The sequence below is a fragment of the Brachypodium distachyon genome, chromosome 3, assembly GCF_000005505.3.
Source record: "Brachypodium distachyon strain Bd21 chromosome 3, Brachypodium_distachyon_v3.0, whole genome shotgun sequence".
In the NCBI taxonomy this organism is placed as follows: domain Eukaryota; kingdom Viridiplantae; phylum Streptophyta; class Magnoliopsida; order Poales; family Poaceae; genus Brachypodium; species Brachypodium distachyon.
In genome coordinates, this window is record NC_016133.3 from 59571960 (window position 1) to 59595009 (window position 23050).

The window sequence follows — 23050 nt, forward strand, 5'->3', positions numbered from 1 at the left end:
TGAAGAGAAAAATGAGGTGTATTGTGAAACAAATGAGAAAAATCTATATGACTTATGTTTTGGAATGGAGAGAGTAAGCAGTAGGCAGTAGCTGCTCCGGTTAAGTCGAATTCTAACTCCTAATTGATAAATCCATTACAGAACATAATAAGGGCAGTCCGAACTGCTATGGTTACTTAAGAAATGCAGGTAACTCCCGAGATGCCACCACTTCACTTGACGTAGATACCATCCCAAGAGCTTCCTGGTATCTTACTTCTGCACATTGCAATTTCTGTTTCAAAGACAGCATAACGAAGATCAGGATACAAGAATTGCCAGGATTTAAAATGAACGGCAAATACAAGTGGCTAGTACAAAAATCATTAATAAATATTATATAAGTAATGCATGCTTTCCTACAGAGATACAGGTTAAATGCCTTCATATCCTATGGAGGCATGTTTCCCTTATGATATTTTGCAGTTCAGTAAACAATTTTATCATAAATGCACAAGTTCCATGCAAGCACAAATTACCCATTGCAATTGTTATATTGTAGTACATTTATCCATTGGTCATATGAAATGAAAAATATTCTATGATATATCTGCATCAGAGATCATGCATAAGAGAGATACTCGGATACACGATCCACCAAGCAATAGCTTGATTCCACATACAGAACATAATTCTATTATGCATCAACCTCCTGACATAAAACCAAGTTCATACTTTTGAATGTCCAATTGTAGTTTCGCACTAAGCATGCTGCTGGTAACAAGCCTGGAGTCATTCAATTAGAAATGCTAAAACCAATGAAGCTGGTATTAAGGATAACAGTGTATTGGGAGATACAAACTTTGAATTTTTAAACGGGGCTACTAAAATGATAGCCAAACATTGTGTACGCCAGAAAGTTGAAGTAATGCATTTTTCCTGCAAAGTTTTTGAAATCCTTCATATCCTAGACATACTTTTTTTCATGATACAGTCCAGCAGATCATATGAAAAATTCCGCGCAAGAAGATTTTACCCATTGGTAACTTGTATATCTACTCGCCATGCGAACAAAAACTTACGCTATGATATATCTGAATCAGGAATCATGCATAAGAGATACTTGAGCAACTATGCAACATCAACATGCAGAATATGGACTGTTAATCCCATTACGGATCAACGTTTTGGAAAAAGATCTTAAGGCAATCATTCTAAACTGTCACTTAAGAAGCATTTCAAAATGGCACAAGATATCAATCATATACCAAACACAATTCTACAGCTACACCAAACAGTGTGATCGAAGACACTCATTGCTAAACTGAAACAGAGCATTGTTCACATTATCTAAAGGCTAAAAGGCAAACCTGGCAGGATCATACCTCAGGGAAGGGAATACGGGAGGCCAGATCATCATGAAAGGAATTATGGCAATACTCTCCCAAGCTTGTTCCTCCGCTGACATCTCATACAATGTGCGCAATGTCCTGCACCTCGTATCCAGATATCGGACATGTCGACCCATTTGCAAGAGCACAAACTCAGCGTGGTCCCCCACATGTTTAATCCAAGGAGAAGAAGAATGTGCGTCCTCAATCGTGCAATCTGAAATCATCAAACCCGCACACATGACAAGCAGAATTCTGTCCCCAATGGACCAGCAGCCTCCCTTGTAGATCCAGATGCAAAGCTGAAAGTCCTTCAGCTCGACGAGGTAGATACTGGAACCATCGGGGGTGCAGGACAGCATGAAGTCTGAAGCTGGATGCTGCACTCCATCTGGAAGCTGAACTGTTGAAAAGCTTGACGTATTCAAATCCAAGACACTGATATCCCTCATGGTGACAGTCATGTAGACTTTGTTTTGAATCAGCACAGAGTGTCCTGCCCGCCCAACAGGGATCCGTGGCGTGGCTGTGGTATGGCTGCGCTAGATGCCATCCTGCAACATGTACACTCGCGCGGTCCAATGTTTTGGCGGAACAGTTGACCCAATCTCATCATAGGAAAGTTCCATAAACACATAATAGTAGGATAAGCTGCCGTCTTCTTCCTCTCTGGTCAGCACTTCAAACCCTGTCGCTGGTGGTGCTGGATTGAACGTCAGCGGTGGGTTGATGCTAATGGCTGTAGCACGGGGGCAAAGTGGATTGTGCACTTCATGCTGAAGTTGGTATCCATATAGATTGCCGCACAGGGTGGTGAAGACGCTGCCGTTCCAGCAGTGACGTGCCAAATTTGCCTCAGACTCGCGCGTGGGGAAGCTGTAGCCCTCGACGGTACGGACGGCGGCGGCAAGCAGCTCGGGGGGCTCAGGGAGCACAGGGACGAATCTCTGGGTGGACGAAACTGGGGATCCATGGATGTATAACCCGAGGAGGCGGGGCGGGTTGAGCTTACGAAAGCGGCGGAGGAAGCCCATGTCGGAGGCAAGGTGGTACCAGCGCTTGCAGACGGCGGCGGCGCGGACGAGGGTGGTGGGGAAGGCGACGCGGAGTAGGATCTCGATTAGAAGTCCGTCAAGCCGGAGAACCATGGATACGGCGTCTTTGGCCGCCGTCGTGGTGGTGTCGTCTTCCATTTCCAAGGGAATGGAGCTGGGGTATGCGGGGAGTAGGTGCACCGGGCCGGGCGTTGTGTGGCCGAGCGTCGGGGCGGTGGTGAGGGAGGGAGGCGGCTCGGGGGGAAGTGGAACGAGTCAGGGAGGGGGCGGACGGAGACACTGGTGCGGGGGTGGAGGAGGGACCTGCTGCTAGGGTTCGTGTCCTGCTCCCTGGACGTGGGCCGTGGGCCGTCCCAAAGGGGTAACGAGAATGGGCTGGGCCAGCGGAGCCCAGTCTGTGTCCAGCACGAGGACCATGAGCCACGGGAGGCTGAGCTGTCGCTGGTTGCCATGATGGGCTTAGAGGATCGATTTGATGTTGACTTGAACACACAAACCTTTTTTTTTAACACAACTTGAGTACTTTGGAGAAGCTTTGAAGTTATGCGAGAAGTTTGGCCTCCTACCCATTATGTACTTCCGTTGCCACCATGATGAGTCCTTTGTGTGCCAGTTTTATGCCTCCGCTCGCTTATGCCCACTGTGGGCGGGACGTGCTGGCCCCTCTCTACATTGAAGGTTGGGGAGTGCATGGGAAGATTGAAGACCTCAAGCCCCTCTATGATATCATGCTTAGGATCTATGGCAACACCATCACAGTCAAGGGAGGTAACTTTGATGAGATTCGTGCCTTCTCCATTGATCTTATGTTGCAAACTCATTTGAGGAAGGATGGGAATGAGAAGCTTGATGTGATGCATGCCCTTTACCAAGAACTTTGGATTGCTTTGGTTGAGAGGAGCTCAACCCTACATCATGCAGCTCATCTCTATTGAGTGGACCAAGAAGTTTAAGACAAGGATCGAGCAAGACATGGTCTCGGTTCCTCATGAGCCAAAGAGGCTCAAAGTGAAGACCCACCGGCAGCCTAGGACTGTTTCAGAGCCTATGGGTATGGGTGCATCCTCCTCTGTGCCCCCCCCCCCCCCCCCAAGGAAGAACCCAAGTGGCTCTCAAAGATGTATGGCAAGATGAAGAAGGCTTTTTTCCTCAACTTGGATGTTCAGGAGCGCCTCTACAGGGCCCATCGCCAAGACAAGTATGCTCGTCAACGTCAGAAGGCCATAATGAAGAAGCTTGAGCTGCCAGTTTCTAGTGGGTACGACGAGACTATCACTCCAAAGGAGAAGTGGATTTCTCACTATAGCCAGTGGTCAAATTCTGAGGATGATGATGGCTCTCCGTCTCGCACTCTGGTTCACCGTGGAGCATCCAGGGGTGTCCCTCCTAGCTGGGCGAACGCATCTTGGGACGTGTACTTGGGCATATTTGTCCCTTTTTGGCGTTTCAATGCCAAAGGGGTAGAAGTATGCTCCTTAGGGTCGCGGGATTTGCTTGGGATGTCACGAGCTTGCTCTTTCATTTGATCTTCTAGCCTGTGAACTTGTCTTATTTATCTCGTTGTTGAACTATGCTTATGTTATGCATGTGGTAAGACATGTATCTCGTACTATTTATGTTTTTTAACATCGTTATATCCGTTGTTGGTGGAGCTTGCTTTATTTGTGCTTACTTATTTTGTTGCTCCACCTTTTGTGAGTTTGTAAAATTGAGGGGGAGCTTTGTCCTTAACATGTATGTGTTGCATTTCAAAGGCAATTTTTTATTCATGCACATGTCTAGGGGGGAGCATGTCTCCATTTTTCAAACTCTTGTGCTTATCATAATATCTTGTTGCAAATCTATGTGGTTGTCATCAATCACCAAAAAGAGGGAGACTGAAAGGTCATTTCTCTTTTTTAGTGGTTTCGGTGTAGATGACAACCCGTTTCTGGTTCTAACTGGGTGCTTTGAGTGTATAGGTACATATTATGAAAGCACAATCCTTGTTCGTCGTCCCCCTCGTTAAGCTTGCTCAAGACGATGCTCCTCGTAGCTTTAGCTTTTATTGAGTCATAGGATCACCGTATGTTGCCCTTTAATCGGGGCCCCACACTCGCAAAACGGATGGAGTTGCCAAGATGTTTGCCGTCCAACACCTAAGGGTAGATTTCTTGTAACTCGGGTGCCAGCAGGAGCAAGGGTGATGCACCTCAATGCACCGGCAGGAGGCTAACCTACAGCGCGATACGCAAGATAGTAGGACAACGCTCTTTAAACCAGAAGCCCTAGTTCCTTGGGATGGACCCCGTGTGAGGTTCCAGCGACTATTGGCTGAGCTAGGTCGACCCGATCGCCACTAACTCGGTTATCGAATCTTGCAGCGAAAACTAAACATTAAGTCGCCGAAGAGCCGGAAGCAGGGACAAAGGTTGAGGGTAAAAGTAGGGTAAAAGACGATATGTCGATTGTTGATTGTGTGCTTAGTTCAATCAGCCGGCACCTCTCACATATATATGAGGCAGCTGGTCTTCCCGTACAAGTCATGGACTTAGTTCTACGTGTATTACAAGTTGGAACCTTCCTATTCTAGCCTAAACTAGGTAGACTTCCCCTCCGGCTTCGTACTGGATCTGGACTTATCTCTGGGCTTCTGGGCGAAACCGCCTTTGATCCTTCCGTGTTGGAGACAAAACCTTCATCCTCTGGAATCTTCCGTCGACTTACCTCTGGGCTTCTGGGTTTAGTCGGGTCCTTCATGGGCCTCTGTCCTGTAGCAGTCTTCCAGATGCTTTTCTGTTATTTTGTTGGGGTTCGATGCTAAAAACAAAATTTTTATAGCTACGCAAACCCGAAGGCCCAAGACCTATCTATTATTAATGCTGTAACTATGAGGGATTCGGTGACATACCCTCGTAGACCGAACGCGGGGATTATGCTCCCGCACAAGCGTTGATGATGAAGAAGCTTGAGCTGCCAGTTTCTAGTGGGTACGACGAGACTATCACTCCAAAGGAGAAGTGGATTTCTTACTATAGCAAGTGGTCAAATTCTGAGGATGATGATGGCTCTCCGTCTCGCACTCCGGTTCACCGTGGAGCATCCAGGGGTGTCCCTCCTAGCTGGGTGAACGCATCTTGGGACGTGTAATTGGGCATATTTGTCCCTTTTTGGAGTTTCGATGTCAAAGGGGTAGAAGTATGCTCCTTAGGGTCGCGGGATTTGCTTGGTATGTCACGAGCTTGCTCTTTCATTTGATCTTTTATCTTGTGAACTTGTCTTATTTATCTCGCTGTTGAACTATGTTTATGTTATGCATGTGGTAAGACATGTATCTCGTACTATTTATGTATTTGAACATCGTTATATCCGTTGTTGGTAGAGCTTGCTTCATTTGTGCTTATTTATTTTGTTGCTCCACCTTTTGTGAGTTTGTAAAATTGAGGGGGAGTTTTGTCCTTAACATGTATGTGTTGCATTTCAAAGGCAATTTTTGATTCATGCACATGTCTAGGGGGGAGCCCGTCTCCATTTTTCAAACTCTTGTGCTTATCATAATATCTTGTTGCAAATCTTTGTGGTTGTCATCAATCACCAAAAAGGGGGAGAGTGAAGGGTCATTTCTCTCTTTTAGTGGTTTTCGTGTAGACGACAACTCGTTTGTGGTTCTAACTGTGTGCTTTGAGTGTACAGGTACATATTATGAAAGCACAATCCTTGTTCGTGGTCCCCCTCGTTGAGCTTGCTCAAAGACAATGCTCCTCGTAGCTTTAGCTTTTATTGAGTCGTAGGATCACCGCATGTTATCTTGTCGAAGTCTTGTGCCAGCTGGGTATTCTCTGAAGACAGCAGCAGCTGCCAGTCCATGGGAGAAACCGCCGGAGTCGGAGTTCATACTCGGTATAGGTTAAAATCAGGTTAAGAAACACATCTGGTTAAGTGCAGTTCCTACCAATCCATTCATTTCTCTAAGGTAAAGTTGCAATTGGGCTCAGCCTTACCGTGCCTTCCATCGTGCAGCGGTCATCAGCAGTGGGATGTGCGCAAATGGGACGTTCCATCAAGGGAACAGATGAAGGCTTCTGTAACTGTAACTGCAATCACCTGGAGCTGAAACTGTAACAGTATTGGAATGATTCTGCACATACCCCTGTTTTATGTAACTGTAATTAATGAGCTGACACAGCTGGTGAATTATTCCCTAGAGAGTCAAATACAGATGAAATTTGTTGTTTTCTGTAATCAGCCGCAAATGCAGAGCATAACAGAATGTACCGATCCCACAGGAGACGGGCCAGGTTGCAGAGAACAGAAAACAGCAGGTTTCTGAAAATCGCAGAGAACAGAACATGATTTCTGAGTCTGGAGTTCAGAACCGTTTCTACAAGTCCTAAATTCTTTGGCAGGGGAGCCAGAAATCGTGGAGTCAAGGATTTACTGGACTGCAGAGTTAACGAACAGATTCTGAATTATGGATTGAGGTCTTCCATTGGAATTTGCCTGGCCCCACGGAAATCCGAGACGAACTCCACCCAAGCATATCCATAATTAGCCCAAATCTCTCTTTAAGATAGATCAACACCACAGCGCCAACCCCAAATCAAAAGCTAGGGTTCCAACTCTTGCCCGACGAAACCTCTCGGGATCATGTCGGATCAAGCCATGACCAGCAAACAGGATCCGTGCTACACCACCGATTTCATGGTGGCCGCTGAAGAAGAGGCGACGACGGCCGGCTGTTTGGCTGGAGAGAAGACCGGCGATGCCGTCGCCGCTGACACAGAGACGAAGCCTGCTGATGCTGATGCCGCTGCCGCTGCCGCTGAAGGCGACTCGGAGAAGCCTGCCGCGGACGACGCTGACAGCGACGACGAGGAGGAGGAGATCTTCGTGATGGCAGAGGAAGATCTCCAGTACATCTTGTCCTGAGACTTCAGCGAGGATAAGTAGTTCTCCGGAGATGAGGACGTGGATGCTGCCTTCGTCGAAGAATTCCGCAAGGGCCAGCTGGAGCTCAAAGAGTACCAGAAACGCGTCCGTGAGGAGTAGGAGACCTTTGGCTACGTCGAGGTTGACCCGGCTAAGTACACTGACGAGTACCGTAAGAAAGTTGCTGAGGATAATAGAGCTGCCTTCCTGGAAGTGTTTGGCCCTGACTTCCATCTGACTCGCGCTGACTCTGGCACTCATGGGGAAGTTCCGGGCGTGTTGTCCTCCAGGATGTGATTGATGAGGGTGCTGCTGTAAATGCTTAGTTATTGTCGACCAGCGTTTATACTGTTGAAGTATAAGTGGATTGTTTTTTTTTCCCATGAGCTTACGTTTTTGGGTGCGCTGTTTTGGTGCATGAAACTCTTTACATAATACAGTACTATCTGGATGCGCACGCTTCGCTGCGCCGTTAAGTGATTTTAATCAATAATTATGAGTTTCTTTGTTGGTAGTTTATCTGTATTTGGTTACTTCCCAACTTCGTTCACGAAATCAAACATTTTAGTACAAATTTCTTGAGATAGAATGTAAACATGAAGATACATGCTAGATGTCCACCAAAGCAAACATCCATCATCACCTAACTGAGAGCTAAAGGTAGGAGACACAAACGTCATCCTCGATACAAATGCAGCAGAAACCAGAACAGTTTATACCGAAACAACGAGAGGAATTATGAAACGGTGGGAGTGCTAAAGAGAACAACACTACTGTAAGTGTCCGTAGCTATTTATCTTCGGGAGATACACCCCCTCCACCCCCCCCACACACACATGGCTTGCCCATCGTTTCGATCGATGGAAGACTACGCCATCAACTTTCCTCAAGGCTTCAGCTTGCTCTTGCTCTGAGTGTGTTGCACACCTTTAACTGCTCAAATCACAAAGCCTCTGAAAACTTATCTCTAATTTTATTTTGTATTTTTCCTATTTTTCGTGTCTTAAATCTTAAAGAGTGTGGCTATTTCTAAGTCGCATGTTATTTAAGAAAAAAGCTTTAAATCTCAATCGACGTATCAGATCCGTTGGATTAAGATTTGATGCTCATCTTTACTCTCTCATCTCCCATGTTCTATTGTTGGATTAAGATCCGACGGCCAAACACGTGACATATCTCTATTTATAAAACATGTGACTACTCAATAGCAAAACCGAATCTTAAATGGGGGGGGGGGGGGGGCACTAATTGGCGGACGAATTCCGACAGCCCAAAAATGGACCGTCGGATTTTTTTTTTCATTTTTGGTGACTTGTTATTTTTATTTTTTGAACTTCTTATCTTTTGAATTTTTACTTTTCATCTTTTGGACTTGCACTTTTTATCTTTTGAACTTTTGCTTTTTATTTGGAAGTTTTTAGGTTTCTAGGTTTTAATTTTGAACTTTTAATCTTTTATTTTTGACTTTTTAATTTCGAAAAAAAGAAACAAAAGAGGAAAAACTTACCTGGGAAGGAGCCGGGGGCGGCGGCGGCCCGGCCGGATCCGGCCAGGGAGGCGGCCCCAGGTCGGATCCAGCCGGGGGAGGCGAGCGGTGAGGCAGGCGCAAGGGAGGGGAAGCGCCGGCAGCCGCGAAGGGAGGGGAAGCGGCGGACTGGCGGAGGACGAGGCGGCGCCGGGAGTAACGGACTCGCTCGGGGAAGGAGGAGTCTGGGGAGGATGAAGATGGACAGGAAGAAGGCTCTTAGAGCATAGTTCGTCCGCCAGTTTCGGTACGGGCGGAGCCCCGCGGAAGAGAGATTCCGCTTAAATAGGGCCTCGACAAAAATCACAAGCTTCGGCCACACCTTCTTTATTTTTACATCAAGCATCTGACGAAGACAACAATCAACGACAATACTACATCGCCATGTAGTTTTTATTCTGCAACAAATATCCATATTTATCCTCTGAGCCCTATCAGAGTCATGTTGTCGTGCTAGCTCAATTTAGTTCTTTGGAGGCACGGTCGTAGCAGCAGCCATCTGAGCCCGCCTCATCTTGGCAAACTCGACCAACCTACCGCCGTCCTGCAGAGATACCTTGGCTGCGTCCAACCCGCTAAAACGCTCCATCCACTCCAGTAATAGAGGAGTCTTGGCGGTGTCAAAGAGCTTGGTACCACAGAGCTCCTCCGTTTCCTGCAGCCACGTGATCAGACCACCTAGCGCGATGTCCATGTACCCAACATTATCGCCACCAAAGAAGAGCTTCCCCTTGGAGCACTCCTTGAGAGCACCTTCTAGCATCTCCGCCGCTGCCAACGTCTGCTTCAGCCCTTGGGCTTTCTCCTCCTTTGTATTGGCCTTGAATGCCTGGGCCCACGGGACAGCTAACTGCACACACGCACACATAATATATTCATTAGCTTGAAACAATTGTATACGATCGATCGCCATCTAAAGTTTAGTAACTGCAAGTAGAACTGTTCAAATCCTGGGCCAGTGACAGTGGCGTCCCTGGACCTCCTGTCCACCCTTTTTATTTTTTTGAGGGACCTCCTGTCCACCCTTAGGTACGCCTCCGGCCAGTGATGCGGGCCTGTTTATGTTGGGGTTTCGCCCATGGGTTTTGGTCTGGATTGTGGAACCTAAGCCCTACTTGGTTGGACTAACCGTGTTGAGGTCTACAGTGAAAAGAGATGCAAAATGCGCACACACAACAAACCCGGCCACTTCAAGCGTAACGTTACATGCATGCACCTTGTTGTCAATGTAGGCGGCCCAAAACCGAGCTAACGCGCGTTCGTAGGGGTCAGCAGGGAGGAGGGAGGGGCCTGTTGCGTCAAAGGCCTCGTCGATGTACTCCAAGATGACGAGCGACTCACAGATAGCCTTGCCGTTGTGGATGAGCACGGGCACGTTCTTGTGCACCGGGTTGGAGCTCAGGAGGAGCTCGCTCTTGTTATCGAGGTCCTGCTCGACGTACTCGTAGCTTAGGCCCTTGAGGTGGAGGGCAATTTTCACCCGGGTAGCCCATGCGCTGGCCCATGTGCCCAGAAGCTTCAGTTCATCGTCACTGGCCATTTGTCCTATATGGTATGGAGCTGTATGTACGTATGTGTACTTACTTTTCAGTATTCTCTGTGTTCGCTTGTTTCTAGCCAGAGCGAGGGGAACGGTATATATAGCACGCCTCTGGGTGGTCGACCGGGTATTGTATTGAGGATTTGAGGCAACCGATGCATCATCCGTGAGACACTTTGCTATTCAGTCTCTACCGAGTGCCTAGCTTGTACTGCTGCACGAACTGACGAACTTGATTACTTATATTTTATTTTGAATCTCCAACCTTGCACGGCAAGTAGTGCAACGACTGACTAGTTGGTCGTTGCTTACAAATTATTTAACTTCAATGTTTTGTTCTTTGACCTACGAAACAATAAATGTAACTAGTCATGGCTTGGAGACCAAGGCAGCTGGCGACTTAACAGATTGACAGACTCGCAGCTATTCCCACACACGTTTATCGTCCACGAAATTTGGGACGGGCTTCGAAGGAGATAGAAACGAGTCATGCATGCTGGGTTGCCCTTCTTTACAAATAAAAAGAGCTCCCTCTTGACTTCCTTTTTCTTGCGCGGAAAGACAAATCAAGGAATAATGAGCGTAGGTATTGGAGTAAACTAATGTGCACCTTTGATCGAGCCAATTCTAAAATAAAGCATTGAATCCTGAAACGATAATTAAGGATATCCGGGTTGCGACTTTTCAGTGGATCACACAATCACATAAGTCACCGATCAGTTCATTGGTGAAAAGAAAGAATAGGGTTGCGACTTTTCAGTGGATCACTTTCTAGTTTAGGGTTTAGGAATTTTAGGGTTTAGGGTTTAGGGTTTAGAGTTTTTAGGGTTTAGGGTTTTGGGATTTAGGGTTCCTGGCATTGCAGTAAACTTTATTTATCCGTTTATCCTTGCCAGCAGTTATCATTCCACAGTGTTGTCTAAGTGTAGATGTAGTATAAGGGTGTGTTTGGTAGGTCGGCCGACCTCAGATTTGCCCAACCCAACCGAAATTTGGGTGTTTGGTAGACCGGGTGAGGCATCTCAGCCATGCCCAGCTCATGCAAAAAATGGCTCTCGGCCAGGCCGGTTGCGAACTCCAAATCGAGCTTCTGTCCTCAGCTCGGCCGAATTCATCCCGAAAACAACTCCCCGTGCTACCGAAAAATCTCCGCGCGCGTGCAACTCAGCTAGGGCAAACCGGGCAGACCCCCTGCCCCACCTGAAACCCCAATCCATTCCCCTCCACAGCCGCAGCCCTCCCGCATCGCCTCCCGCATCACCTCCCGCCGCCCTCCACGCTCCCGTCGCCGTCCAGCCTCCCCCCGCCCTCCGGCCACCGCCCTCCACGCCCCCAACGTCGCCCGCCGCCCTGCACGCCCCTCCGACGCCCGCCACTCTCCACGCCCCCGCCGCCGCTCTCCACGCCCCCAGCAACGCCCGCCGCCGCCCTCCGACGCCTGCCACCCTCGAGGCCCTCGTCGACGGCATGGAGGTCGGGAGCTCCGCCGTCAGTCTAGGCTGAGCCCGCGACAGCTGCTTCTCCGGTGACGCCCCCCGGCGACCTCGCCCCCATACAGACCTCCTCTTCTCCGGTGACGGCTGCAAGCTTCTGCTCCCCCATACTGACCTCCTCCTTCCAAAAAGTCCAGGCAGCAGGTGTTCTCTGCCCAGATCCGAGGTACATACTTGTTCTTGCCTCCATTCTCTGTGTGCTGTGCTTGTGGTTTTGGACAATGCTTGTGGACAGATTTATGATGTATATTGTTGTTCTTTGCCTCCATTGTAGCACTATTATGATGTGTATTACAGCACTGCTAGAGTTGCCATTATGATGTGTATTACAGCACTATTTGTTGTTGTTTTTATTTGTTTAGATGGATGATTTGGCAAGAAAGCGACGACAATTAATTGTGAAAGCAGCCGGTCTCGCAGCGGTAGTTGGTGCATACATGATCTTTATCTCAAGAAGAGCTAGGAAAACTCCAATGCTACCAATAGGTCGTAGGATTGATATGGATATAGCTAGGGAATCAAATTTGAGATATATTTATCATTCTAGTGACATAAATTGTTCAAATCAGCTAAGGATGAAAGGAGCACCTTTTTTTCATTTGTGCAAATTATTTAGAGAGAGAAAATTATTGAAAGATAGTATCCATACTTCTGTCGAGGAACAAGTAGCAATGTTTCTCCTAGTAGTTGGCCACAACACAAGGTTTAGAGCTCTACAACCAATTTTTAGAAGATCTACTGAAGTTATTAGTAGGTACTTTAAGGCGGTGTTATATGCTGTTGGAGAGTTGCGAGATGAGATGATCCGTCCTCCCTCCACTCAAATCCATCCTAAAATTCAAGAAAACAACCGCTTCAATCCGTACTTCAAGGTAAACTTATATGTCAATTCAAAAATGTAGATACTATTTATTTTGAGAAGACTGATATAGAAAATACTTGTATTTACAAATTAGGATTGTATTGGAGCAATCGATAGGACACATGTGCTTGCTAGAGTCCCAATAAATATCTCAGCCGCCTTTAGGGGTAGAAAAGATGGCACTACCCAAAACGTCATGGCTGCGGTAGGCTTTGATTTAAAGTTTACCTATGTGCTTGCTGGTTGGGAGGGATCAGCCCATGATGCCCTTATACTTGCGGATGCCGTGGAGAGGAATGATGGGTTGTCTCTTCCTCCAGATAATAATTTAAACCTATTAGTTACATATTTCTCAATAGTATTTGCTGTAGCTAATAGTTGCAATTTCATAGGAAAATTCTACCTTGTTGATGCCGGGTATGCTGTGAGACCGGGTTTCCTTCCACCATATCGTAGAACAAGATACCACTTGAAGGAGTATGGTGGAGGGAATCATCCAAAAAATTATAGAGAGTTGTTCAACTTAAGACACTCTTCTCTGAGGATATCGGTTGAAAGGGCTTTTGCTGCATACAAGAACCATTGGAAATTTGTTTATAATAAGCCATTCCATCCTTACAAGACCCAAGTAAAAGTAGTGATAGCTTGTGCCGTTCTCCATAATTGGATACTTCAATTTGGAGAGGATGAATATTTTCCACCGGAGGAAACATGGGAACCAGAACCCGATGATGAGGAGCACAATGGCGTTGCTTATGATAATCAAACTTGGAAACAAAAGAGAGATGAATTTGCACAAGCGATGTGGGCGAATAGGGGGGTCGCAAACATTTGATGAATCATGTTGTGACTTGATACTTGATTTTATTGCTGAAATGTGTTCATATATTGCTGGAATATATTGCTGGAATGTGTCATATATTGCTGGAATGTGTTTATATATTGCTGAAATATGTTTATATATTGCTGGAATGTGTCATATTTTGCTGAAATGTGTTATATTTTGCTGAAATGTGTCATATTGGTGCTGAAAACTGTCATTTTGTTGGGTGTAGATGGCTGAATCTGTGGACGAAGTTCCGGACGTAGGTGCTAAGGCCAAGAAGACCGGGATGGTGATGACTTGGACCCCTCCTATGTCAGCATGCATGCCGCGATGTCTAGTCGGCATAGCGGCGAAAGGTGTGAAGACCGACAAATGATTCAAAGAGATCCATATTAGTCGAGCTGCAAAAGCTTTAACCCAACTTGTCGGTTATGAAGTGACAACCTGATGTTCGTCAAGCTGCATTCAAGCATATCATTGCAAAAAATCCTGATCTTGTTTGACTTGATGCGAGATGAAAAACTATCTATGGTGTAATGGAATTAGAACTTATGGATGCCTATTTTATGTACTATGGATTATTAGGGAGCATGTATGCATGCAGACTATGTGATATGAATTTATTATGGAACGTGTATGCACTTTTGGATCTTGTTATGTGTTTTTAAATATTATTTATAATGTTGGTGTTCATGCTTTCTACTTATATGTTTCATAAAGTGACGTCTTTGCTAAAAAAATTATATGGCGTGGTAATCTCATCGGCTCAGGGAGGAGGTAACCACAACTTATCTCAGATACAGTCTACCAAACAAAATCTGAGCTCAGCATGCCTAAACTGAGGCAGACTACCAAACAACATCTCAGCTCAGCTTGGCTAGACAGATACAGGCTACCAAACACACTGCAAATTCCCAGCTCAGCTTAGCTAAGGTCAGCTTGTATGAGGTGAGATTTGCTTGGCAAGGTGAGGCGGGCTACCAAACACACCCTAAATGTAGCGATTTATCCTTCTCCCCAGTTGACAAAGGATATATTTACAATTTATCCTTCTCCCCGCTGACCAAGGATAATTGTCTGGCTTTATCTCCTTCTCCCCGTGCGACCAAGTATAATTGTTCCTATTTATCCTTCTCCCCGTCGGAACAAGGATATTTGAACGGATTTATCCTTCCCCCGTGCGACCAAGGATAATTGTCAGGATTTATCCTTATCCCCGTGAGACCAAGGATAATTGGAAGGATTTATCCTTCTCCCCGTTGGACCAAGGATAATTGATTGGAAATAACAGGAAATAATCTGAGCCCAAAGAGCTCTATGCAACAACAGGAAATAATCTGAGCCCTGCTCACATGGTAACAAGGAGATCCGGGGTATATACCTACAATTAAGAGATAAAACAAGAGAATAAAAGACTATACCATACGGATGTGAACCAAATTAACAACGAAAAAATGTTCAAATATTTGTTATCAGTAACATTTTTCTGCCAACAATAAATAAAGAATGCTGACTGCTGGTTACACTACCAAGTTCCAACAAAAGGAAATTAAAAATATGTATAATCTACATATTATTTCACACAATAATGCAACTGAAACTGAATTCAAAAAGACATCATTCATGCACAAATGCAGTAGGCAGAGCTCTACCTATCTGGCCCAAGCATGACTAGACAACACAAAGCCAGCCAAATCCCTAACCTACTCAAACACACAGGTTAGCTGCAATATTTTAAACAAAACAAATCAATGGGTTAAGAATGAATATTTCGTAAAAAAACACATGCAGCTAAGAGTCGATAGCATGAAATGGGCACTACACAAATTGAAAACAGAAAATAAGGAGACTGGTGGAAGCTGAAAACCTGATGATCTCCAGGTTGTATTAATCGACCTGCAGAACTGTAAAAGTGGTGCTGCTATTGTTGACCTGAAGATAAAAAAAGGACAATCAGAGTTGCTACTGAACAGTACGCATAAAAATTGTTGTTGCAGTTGTTGATCGGGACCAACCACACTCTCCTGGAGATAGGCATGAATAGAATATTAACAAAGGAAGATAACCAAGCTAAATGCTAACATGTGACAGAAAGAATAAAACAAGTAGGGAAAAATGAAGCTTAATTGAAAAGAAATAAGACATAGTTAAATTGAAAATAATCAACAACAAAATTGGGTTCCAATTTGGGGTAATCAAATCTAAACAAATGATGTCAGAGTTCATTTAGCATGCCGATGACGTCGGAAGCAGGCAGTTATGGACCACCACCACGAACTGGACTAAATACACAGAGATTGACAAATCCCGCTTGGTCAGGGCATGCTCAACTTGACTATAAATCCACAGATTGACAAATATCACCAATATGTTTTTTCATGATGGAAGACATTCATAAGAAACCTATATTAAGAATCAGATAAATGCATGCTCAACCCAAGACACATGGGACTGACTAACTAATGCCCCATTAGTTAGCCAGATGAGGAGAGAGGCGGCGACGGTGGGCCGTGGAAGACGAATGCGCTGGTGGTCGCATAAATGAGATTAATGCCGACTTTATGAATGCAGAAATTAGAGTTCACAGACTAGAGACCTAAACACTCCATCAATCTCAATAGGCACGTTACTGTCACAGTCCGGACGGGCTCCGGTGACTGTGAGGGCGGCGGTGGGCGGTGATCAGCGGCGAACGGCGGCGCTGGGGCGGCGGCACGCGCGAGCTGGGGCGCGCGTGCGTGCGCACGGTGGTGATGGGGCAGCGGCGGCGCGCGAGGCTGAGAGAGAGAGAGCTTGAAGGCTTGAGAGCTGAGGGTTTTACCCCTTTGATTATTTCTTTCTTAATTCCAAATGATTAAGGATCCCCTTGTATTTATAGTCCCAAGGAGACATGGCTTCTAAGCAATCTAATTCCTATTTCCTTTTATTTTATTTCCTAAATAATATTGCCTTGCACACTAAGCAATCTCTAAAGGTTTCCTTATAGATTGGAATACCTTTTACAAAGCAAATTCTGAATTCTTTTCCTAATATATCTCAATCTATTTTTTTCCTAAATATTTATTCCCTAATATTTATTTTGACGAAAATCGGATGACGGCGGCGGCGGCCGGCCACAGGGCTGCTGCCCTTGCGTGCGCCGCAGGCCTCCTTGGGCCCTTTGATGGGCTGTGACATCTCCTCCCCCTTTTCCTGACAGCGCGTCCTCGCGCTGTGTTGTTGCACGGCTGTAGACGTTGACGGGTTAGACGAAGCAACATGTCCCGAAGATTGTTGCATCTATTTGTATAGAGTGAGTGAGCTGGCCGAAGATGAGGTTGCTGACCTTTTTCAATGCTGGGCCGATGGGTGGGAGGCCATTGCTCTCTTGGACCAATGGGAACGCCGTTGAAGCTGGCGGGGTGGTGACCGTTGTCGTCGAAGAAGAAGACCGTCACTAATGGCAAGAAGCTATGTGGTAGCTCTTCCATTAGCAAGATGCTCGCCAGGGAGGCTTGCACCGGTGGCGAGGACGTCGGGCAACCGCCTCGAGCGGCTTCCAGGCCGATGCTCCCGCCCGGAGCTCGATGGTGCTGGCGAGGCTCGGCCAGACGAGAGCCTCCAGGGTAGCGACGAGGTTGGCGCGGTCGAACACCTGTGCGTGTGGCACGCTCATCATGTCGTCGTCGGCGGAGCTCGCAAGTCGGAGCTCGTTGAAGAGCTCGTAGGGGACGGGGGCGTCGATATCGTCGAGGATCGGGGGAGCCGGCTGGATCGGCCCTGGAGGCGTCCCGGCCGTCATAGCCGAGTCGTCCATGGCGTTGTGTCCGTCTCCTGTCGTCGAGTCGTGTGACAAACGTAGCGGAGGGACAACGAGCAGACGAGCGAGTTGGATCGCTTCGTCCGTCGTGCGGGGCGCCTTCCGCCGTAGTGCCTCCCGTAGCGTGGCGTGGAGTCCGTTGGTGAACTCAAAAGCGTAGATGTAGTCGTACGGGGCGTTGGCCTGTCGGGGTGGCGCCAGATCGCCGGTAAAGTCGCCGTTGATGGGCGGTCCGAAGTTGCGTGCGAGACACCGACTGAAGGTGTCCCAGTCCTCCAGTGGCGCGTCTTTGGTCATGTGGATGGGCCAAAGGTGTGCCCCTCCTGTCAGATGCCGTACGTACTCATCTGGGAAGTTGCGTCGTGGATAGAGGAGGTGTTGCGTCTCAGGTGGCGCCTGTTGTGCTGGTGAGTTGATGATCCATGTACTCGCTGTCAGGGGGGGCATCTGCTGCACCAGGGGCGAGATGGCTGTCGCTAGTGTTGGATCTCTCATGAGAGGTAGAAGTGCTGGGTTGACTTTGCGAAGGTGGCTTCGTGTGTGTCCAATGATGCTTCCCTGGTGATACAAATGTTGTGTAGCTGCGTGGCATCTGTGCTATGGGAGGATGCGTACCGTGTGTGTGGAGTCGCATGTCGCGGGTTGAGGAGAGGTTTCATCTGAGCAATCCACGTTGGTCGGTTTGTTGTATCATCATGAGATTTCAATGTGAGTAAAATATGCTCAGTTGTGTATTGCTCATATTAATTTCAGTTTCAGTTTTCTCTGAAACTTGATTGTTAATATTTCAGTCGGCATTCAAGTGGTTACTGAATATATATATGATCCTTTATGTGCTTCCAACTTGTAGTGTCCATAACTTGAGTCCTAACAGTCCATTGGATGTTTGATGTGGTAAGACTTTTCAGAGACCGAAGCTTTTTGGGGCATTGGGTGACTTCATCATCGTGTGGCAGTTAAGATCATTGAAGAGGTAATTTTAGCATGTTGGTTTGTAAATTTGTAGAAGATTGGAATACGTTTTACAAAGCAAATCCTGAATTCTTTTCCTAATATATCTCAATCTATTTCTTTCCTAAATATTTATTCCCTAATATTTATTTTGATGAAAATCGGATGACGACGGCGGGGCCGCCGCAGGGCTGCTGCCCTTGCGTGCGCCGCAGGCCTCCTTGGGCCCTTTGATGGGCTGTGACAGTTACATAGAAGTGAAAAAAAAATTCATATCCCTAAAACCTCTTACTATGGGGTGGGGAATGAAACCAAAGCCTATTAGGTTAGCCCAGAAAATGGAAAAGGAAATGAAAATAAACACAAACAAACCCTAGAATAGTAGAAAAAACACATGGAAATGGGGAAAATTTACACGCAAAATACATCATGCTTCATGAAACAACTATGGGGTCCTGTATGCAACTCGAATCGAGTTGATTCGAAATAGATCGGGGAATTTGTAGTGGGTTACCTCAACAAAGCGCTAGGGTGCTTCTTGGAGGAAGAGATGCCGCCGCCGGGGACACCGATAGGCCGACCGGTTGTCGTCGTCGAGCCGGAGAAGAAGGCTAGACGGGGGAGATTTACCTCTGCGAACCACTAGGAGATGGATTTCGAGGAGAAACGCAGGGATTCGAATCAATTGATTGAGAAAAATTGGGGGGGGGGGGGATTTACCTCTGCGAACCCTAGGCGATGTATCTGGGGGGAATGGATGAGACACCAAGGAACACAACCCGTCGACAGATCGCCGTCGCAGCCACCGGGGAGAATAGCCCGCAAGCTCGCTCCCTCCTGCAAGCTCGCCGAGTCTCCTTCCCCTATCCGGCAGAAATGAAAAAGAAAAGAAAGGAAACAAGAAGCTTCCACTCTACGGACTACCGAGTCTCTTCGGTGTCCTCTTAATGGGTTAGAGGGTTTGCAGGTGCGGGTGTGAAGCGCGGGCCCGAAAAGTACACATGAAGATCCAACCATCTAATGAAGATCCAATGGCTTTCAAAAAAGTGATTGAGACAAACTGAAAATCAAGCATTTGAGCTCTAGCAAAAGGATATGGAGATAAAAAGAAAGGATGTCCAAATCCCAGTTGATTCCAACCAAATTCGAGCATCTAACATTGAGGTGAGATTGGTTAACTCTGATCCTCTCCGTCTCTTCGCCTGCCGTGAACACGCATATCAGGAATCCGCTTTCACAGGCTGCGACACGTCGAGCAGTCGGGCCCGGGGGGCGGAAGCCAGGCCTGTGCCGGAGCACTAGGTATTTCAAAAGCCACTGGTTTCACCTAAATATGAGTTGTGAGTCAAAATATACAGGCTTACAAAAAAGGCTAATCTATAACAAAGTTTCTGTAACTAAAGGCTTAGAATTGGCCAAGTGTGGAAAACTGTTGAAGGTACTGTTTTGCCATGACTATGCACTAGTGTGGATGAACTTGGAAAGGTTTTAAAATAGGTCTAGGATGTATATTTGGATTTGATCTTGACATTACAGAAAGAATCATCTAATTTGAAGTAATGGCTCAAAAGATATAGGCTCCGGAAGACAGCTAACTGATGTGACAGTCTTAACAGATACGACTTTTGATTGAAGATGCACCTCTGTAGATCAATCCTAAGTTGTGCAAGGAGTTCACTAATGTGTAGAAAATGATCCAATTGATGATCTACAGAAGTTTTGGAACCAAACGGATCAATGGAACAATTTATATTAATTTCGAAATGTGGCTAATCCAGAAAAAGCATACTGTGAATAGCAAGTTCCAACGAAGATGCACTACAGAAGCTCATGGAGACTGTCGTCGCTCGGTGCTCCGACACCGGGGGCGTGCAGCCACGTCCCCCTTTCAGGTTCGGTAGGGGCGTCTGGGGTGGAGACCGGATGATCGCCGGCACGGCCGGCGAGGCAAAGTGCTAGGGGTACGCGCTAGTCCAAGAACAGACGTACGCACGATTTTTACCCAGGTTCGGGCCACCCGGAGGTGTAAAACCCTACGTCCTGCCTGTCTGAGCTGATATTGATTACGGATCAAATGTTCACAGGTTGCCAGGCAAGCTCCCGGGCTTTCTCTCAGTGGCTAGGCACTCCTCACCACTCTCCGCTGGCTGCCTACTGGAACCACTAAGCATCTATCGAGCGAGCTTCGTCGGAACCAACTAACTGACCAACTGACTAGCCCGTCCAAAACCTCCCCTCCCCTCCTCTAGACCGTTGGCATGGGTCCTCCTTTCATACACAAGGGGATGCCACATGTGCAACGGTGCATGGGCTACAAGTGTCCAACGGGGAGGCATGCAACTCTCCCTGGTGAGTTGGTGGCATGCATGGGTGCCACCTCCGCTGCTAGGGGCCTAAGACCCTAGGGTAGGATTGGACAACCACTGTTCCTTCGACCCGACGGGTAACTACCCGTCGGTCGGCTCGTTTACTGAGCCGCGCGCCTTACTCCTTGCCTTGGTGGGACCGCGCGTTCCCCGCCCGCCACGCGGCCGTGTGGCGCTGTCCAGTGGGCCCCACAACCCGAGGCGGGGGAACGCGTCCGGGAGCCTCCAGTCCCCGCAAGTCGGCCCGGGAAGCATCCGGGCCCAGCGTGCCCGGGAACCTCCTCCCGGAAAGCAGCTTCCCGGGAGGTGACTAATCGGGAATATTCCTGGAAGCCCCGCTAGCCCATTTCGGGCTGGTAGCTTGCCGGGAAGTTCGTTGGCGCTCCCCGGGATGAGACCTTCCCGGGAACCCGGGGGAGGGGGCCACGCGTCGCCCAGCGGTGGTACCCCGGGTGCCACTGGTTACGACAGTAGCCCCCGGGCGTGGGCCGGCATCACCTGTCCCCGGAAGGGTCTTTCCTAGCCGGTTGCCGGGCTACGCCCTTAACCGACGCGTGGGCTTCCGATCAATTGCGGGCCCGCGTCCCTTCGCTGCCCCGCGTACGGCACCGCCAAAAGCAGAGTAGTGGGCGCGAGATTTCCGCCCTAATCCCCCCCCCTAAATGGGGTAGTTATGGCCACTCCGCGCATTACTCCCAATGATTAGGAGTTATCCCCGCGCACCCGTAGGGTACGGAACCGGCCGTTACCACACGACCGGGCGTCATAAAGCTTCCACTGTTGGCAACGGGGAGCAACACTTTGCCCTTTTGCCTCCATCCTCTTCCGCATCTCGCATCCCTACGCTCTTGCCAGCTTCTACCCTCGCTCCTCATGGCGCCCCCCACCACCAGAAAGGGGAAGGAGGTCCAGTCTTCGAAGAAGCCCGCGACCAGCAAGACCGAGGCAGCACTCAAAGCGGCCGCCGCCAAGGACTAGAAGAGGCGGGAGATGCGCGCGAAAGTAGCCTTCTTCCGCCCCGGCTACAACGGCGAGGCGTTGGGGAAGCTCCGGCACGCCGTCGCTTCCAATTTCAACGAGCACGGGGAGACGCGGATCTTCCCGGCGGGCGTCGAACACCAGGATAACGACTTCCGGGTGTTCGTGCGCTTCCTCCTCTGCGGCATGGTGCCGCCCTTCTCTCTGTTCCTCCACGCGTTGATGGAGTCCTATCAACGTAAAAGATGTGTTCTAACTACACCAGAACGATTCGGCCGAAAATGATACACAGATCAAAAGATATGGGCTTCTAAATATGGCTAATCAAAAACTGCTGCGACTGAAAAGTTGCTCACCGGAAAAGACACGGAGTTCGCCGAAGTTGAAGGAGGACGGCGATGATGTCAATGTAGGGTTCGATGGGGCCGTGTAAGACATCGAGGCAGACATCGTGACGCGGCTTGCGCGGTCGTAGCATCTCCGGATGGCGACGGGCGGAGCTCCGGGCGCGGCGTCGGCATGGGGTCGGGGACGGCGCGGCCAACGATAGAGATGGATCGCATAACCTTGTCACGGAGGTAGGAGATGGTCACGTGAGTGCACCGGTGAAAGGAATTGAAGAACGGAGGTTCGGGGTGATCTCACCGGCATCAATGGTGGCGGTGACCGGTGGAGGAAGACGTCGATGTAGCCGGCTGTACAGAGGTTTTAAGGCCAAACTTTCTACATTGGATTGGGAGAGGAGAGGCAAAGGCTCAAAGTGACGCGCGTGGAATCCTTTTATAGTGGCTGAGGAGGGAGATCGGGCGTGGATGTCGACGACCGACATTCGGGGCGCCTCTTTTGGAAACTATGATTATGAGAGGAAGCTTCAAATTGATTTCCTGAATCGGTCCTGGGATGGTGAGGATTGATAGGGTGGTTTTCTTTCGGAGAAAAACGCACGGGAAGGAAAGAAATCGAAGGAAGAAAACATGGAAGGAGTGGTTTCCTTCTTAGGTGCAGAGGAGGAAGAAGAGCACGAGCTCGTGCTTGTGGCTGTGGAGATGGGCCGGCCCAGTTGGGTCGGTCCATTCCCTTTTCTTTTTTTCCTTTCTCTTTTTCCATTTTCTGTTTTTATTAATAACTTTTGATTCCTAACATCAAATAAGTCCAAATAAATTCCAGTAAATTTGTAAATTCAAATCCTCCAAAGTATGAGCTTTTGGGACTTGAATCCTTTGAAAATAAAATAAGTAAAATAATTTTGCTTATATAAACGTCATTAGGGCTTTATAAGTAATAAATAAAATAGGTTTTGAAATCTATTATGAAACCTTTGTTTCATAAATTAGTTTAAACTCCAATAAAATATTGTGTTGGCATACTTTGCACTAA

The 23050-nt window shown here is 47.8% G+C and overlaps 2 protein-coding genes across 2 annotated transcripts; both read right to left on the reverse strand.

Annotated features, from left to right (window-relative positions):
- Positions 1-1949, reverse strand: LOC106866441. The gene is made up of 2 exons (XM_014900661.2): positions 1365-1949; positions 1-274 (listed from the first exon to the last, which is right to left on the reverse strand). The coding sequence occupies exons 1-2, from the start codon at positions 1832-1834 to the stop codon at positions 253-255; spliced, it is 492 nt and encodes a 163-aa protein (XP_014756147.1). The 5' UTR covers positions 1835-1949; the 3' UTR covers positions 1-252.
- Positions 1950-9321: 7372 nt separating this feature from the next.
- Positions 9322-10401, reverse strand: LOC100828712 (probable glutathione S-transferase GSTU6). The gene is made up of 2 exons (XM_003573140.2): positions 10075-10401; positions 9322-9708 (listed from the first exon to the last, which is right to left on the reverse strand). The coding sequence occupies exons 1-2, from the start codon at positions 10396-10398 to the stop codon at positions 9322-9324; spliced, it is 711 nt and encodes a 236-aa protein (XP_003573188.1). The 5' UTR covers positions 10399-10401.
- Between the last annotated feature and the right edge of the window lie 12649 nt (positions 10402-23050).

Coding starts and splice junctions, on each gene's coding strand:
- LOC106866441 (XM_014900661.2), bottom strand. CDS start 1,834: ATGACTGTCACCATGAGGGATATCAGTGTCTTGGATTTGAATACGTCA. Junction 275..1,364: donor CCCGTATTCCCTTCCCTGAG/GTATGATCCTGC, acceptor TCTTTGAAACAG/AAATTGCAATGTGCAGAAGT.
- LOC100828712 (XM_003573140.2), bottom strand. CDS start 10,398: ATGGCCAGTGACGATGAACTGAAGCTTCTGGGCACATGGGCCAGCGCA. Junction 9,709..10,074: donor CCGCCTACATTGACAACAAG/GTGCATGCATGT, acceptor GCGTGTGTGCAG/TTAGCTGTCCCGTGGGCCCA.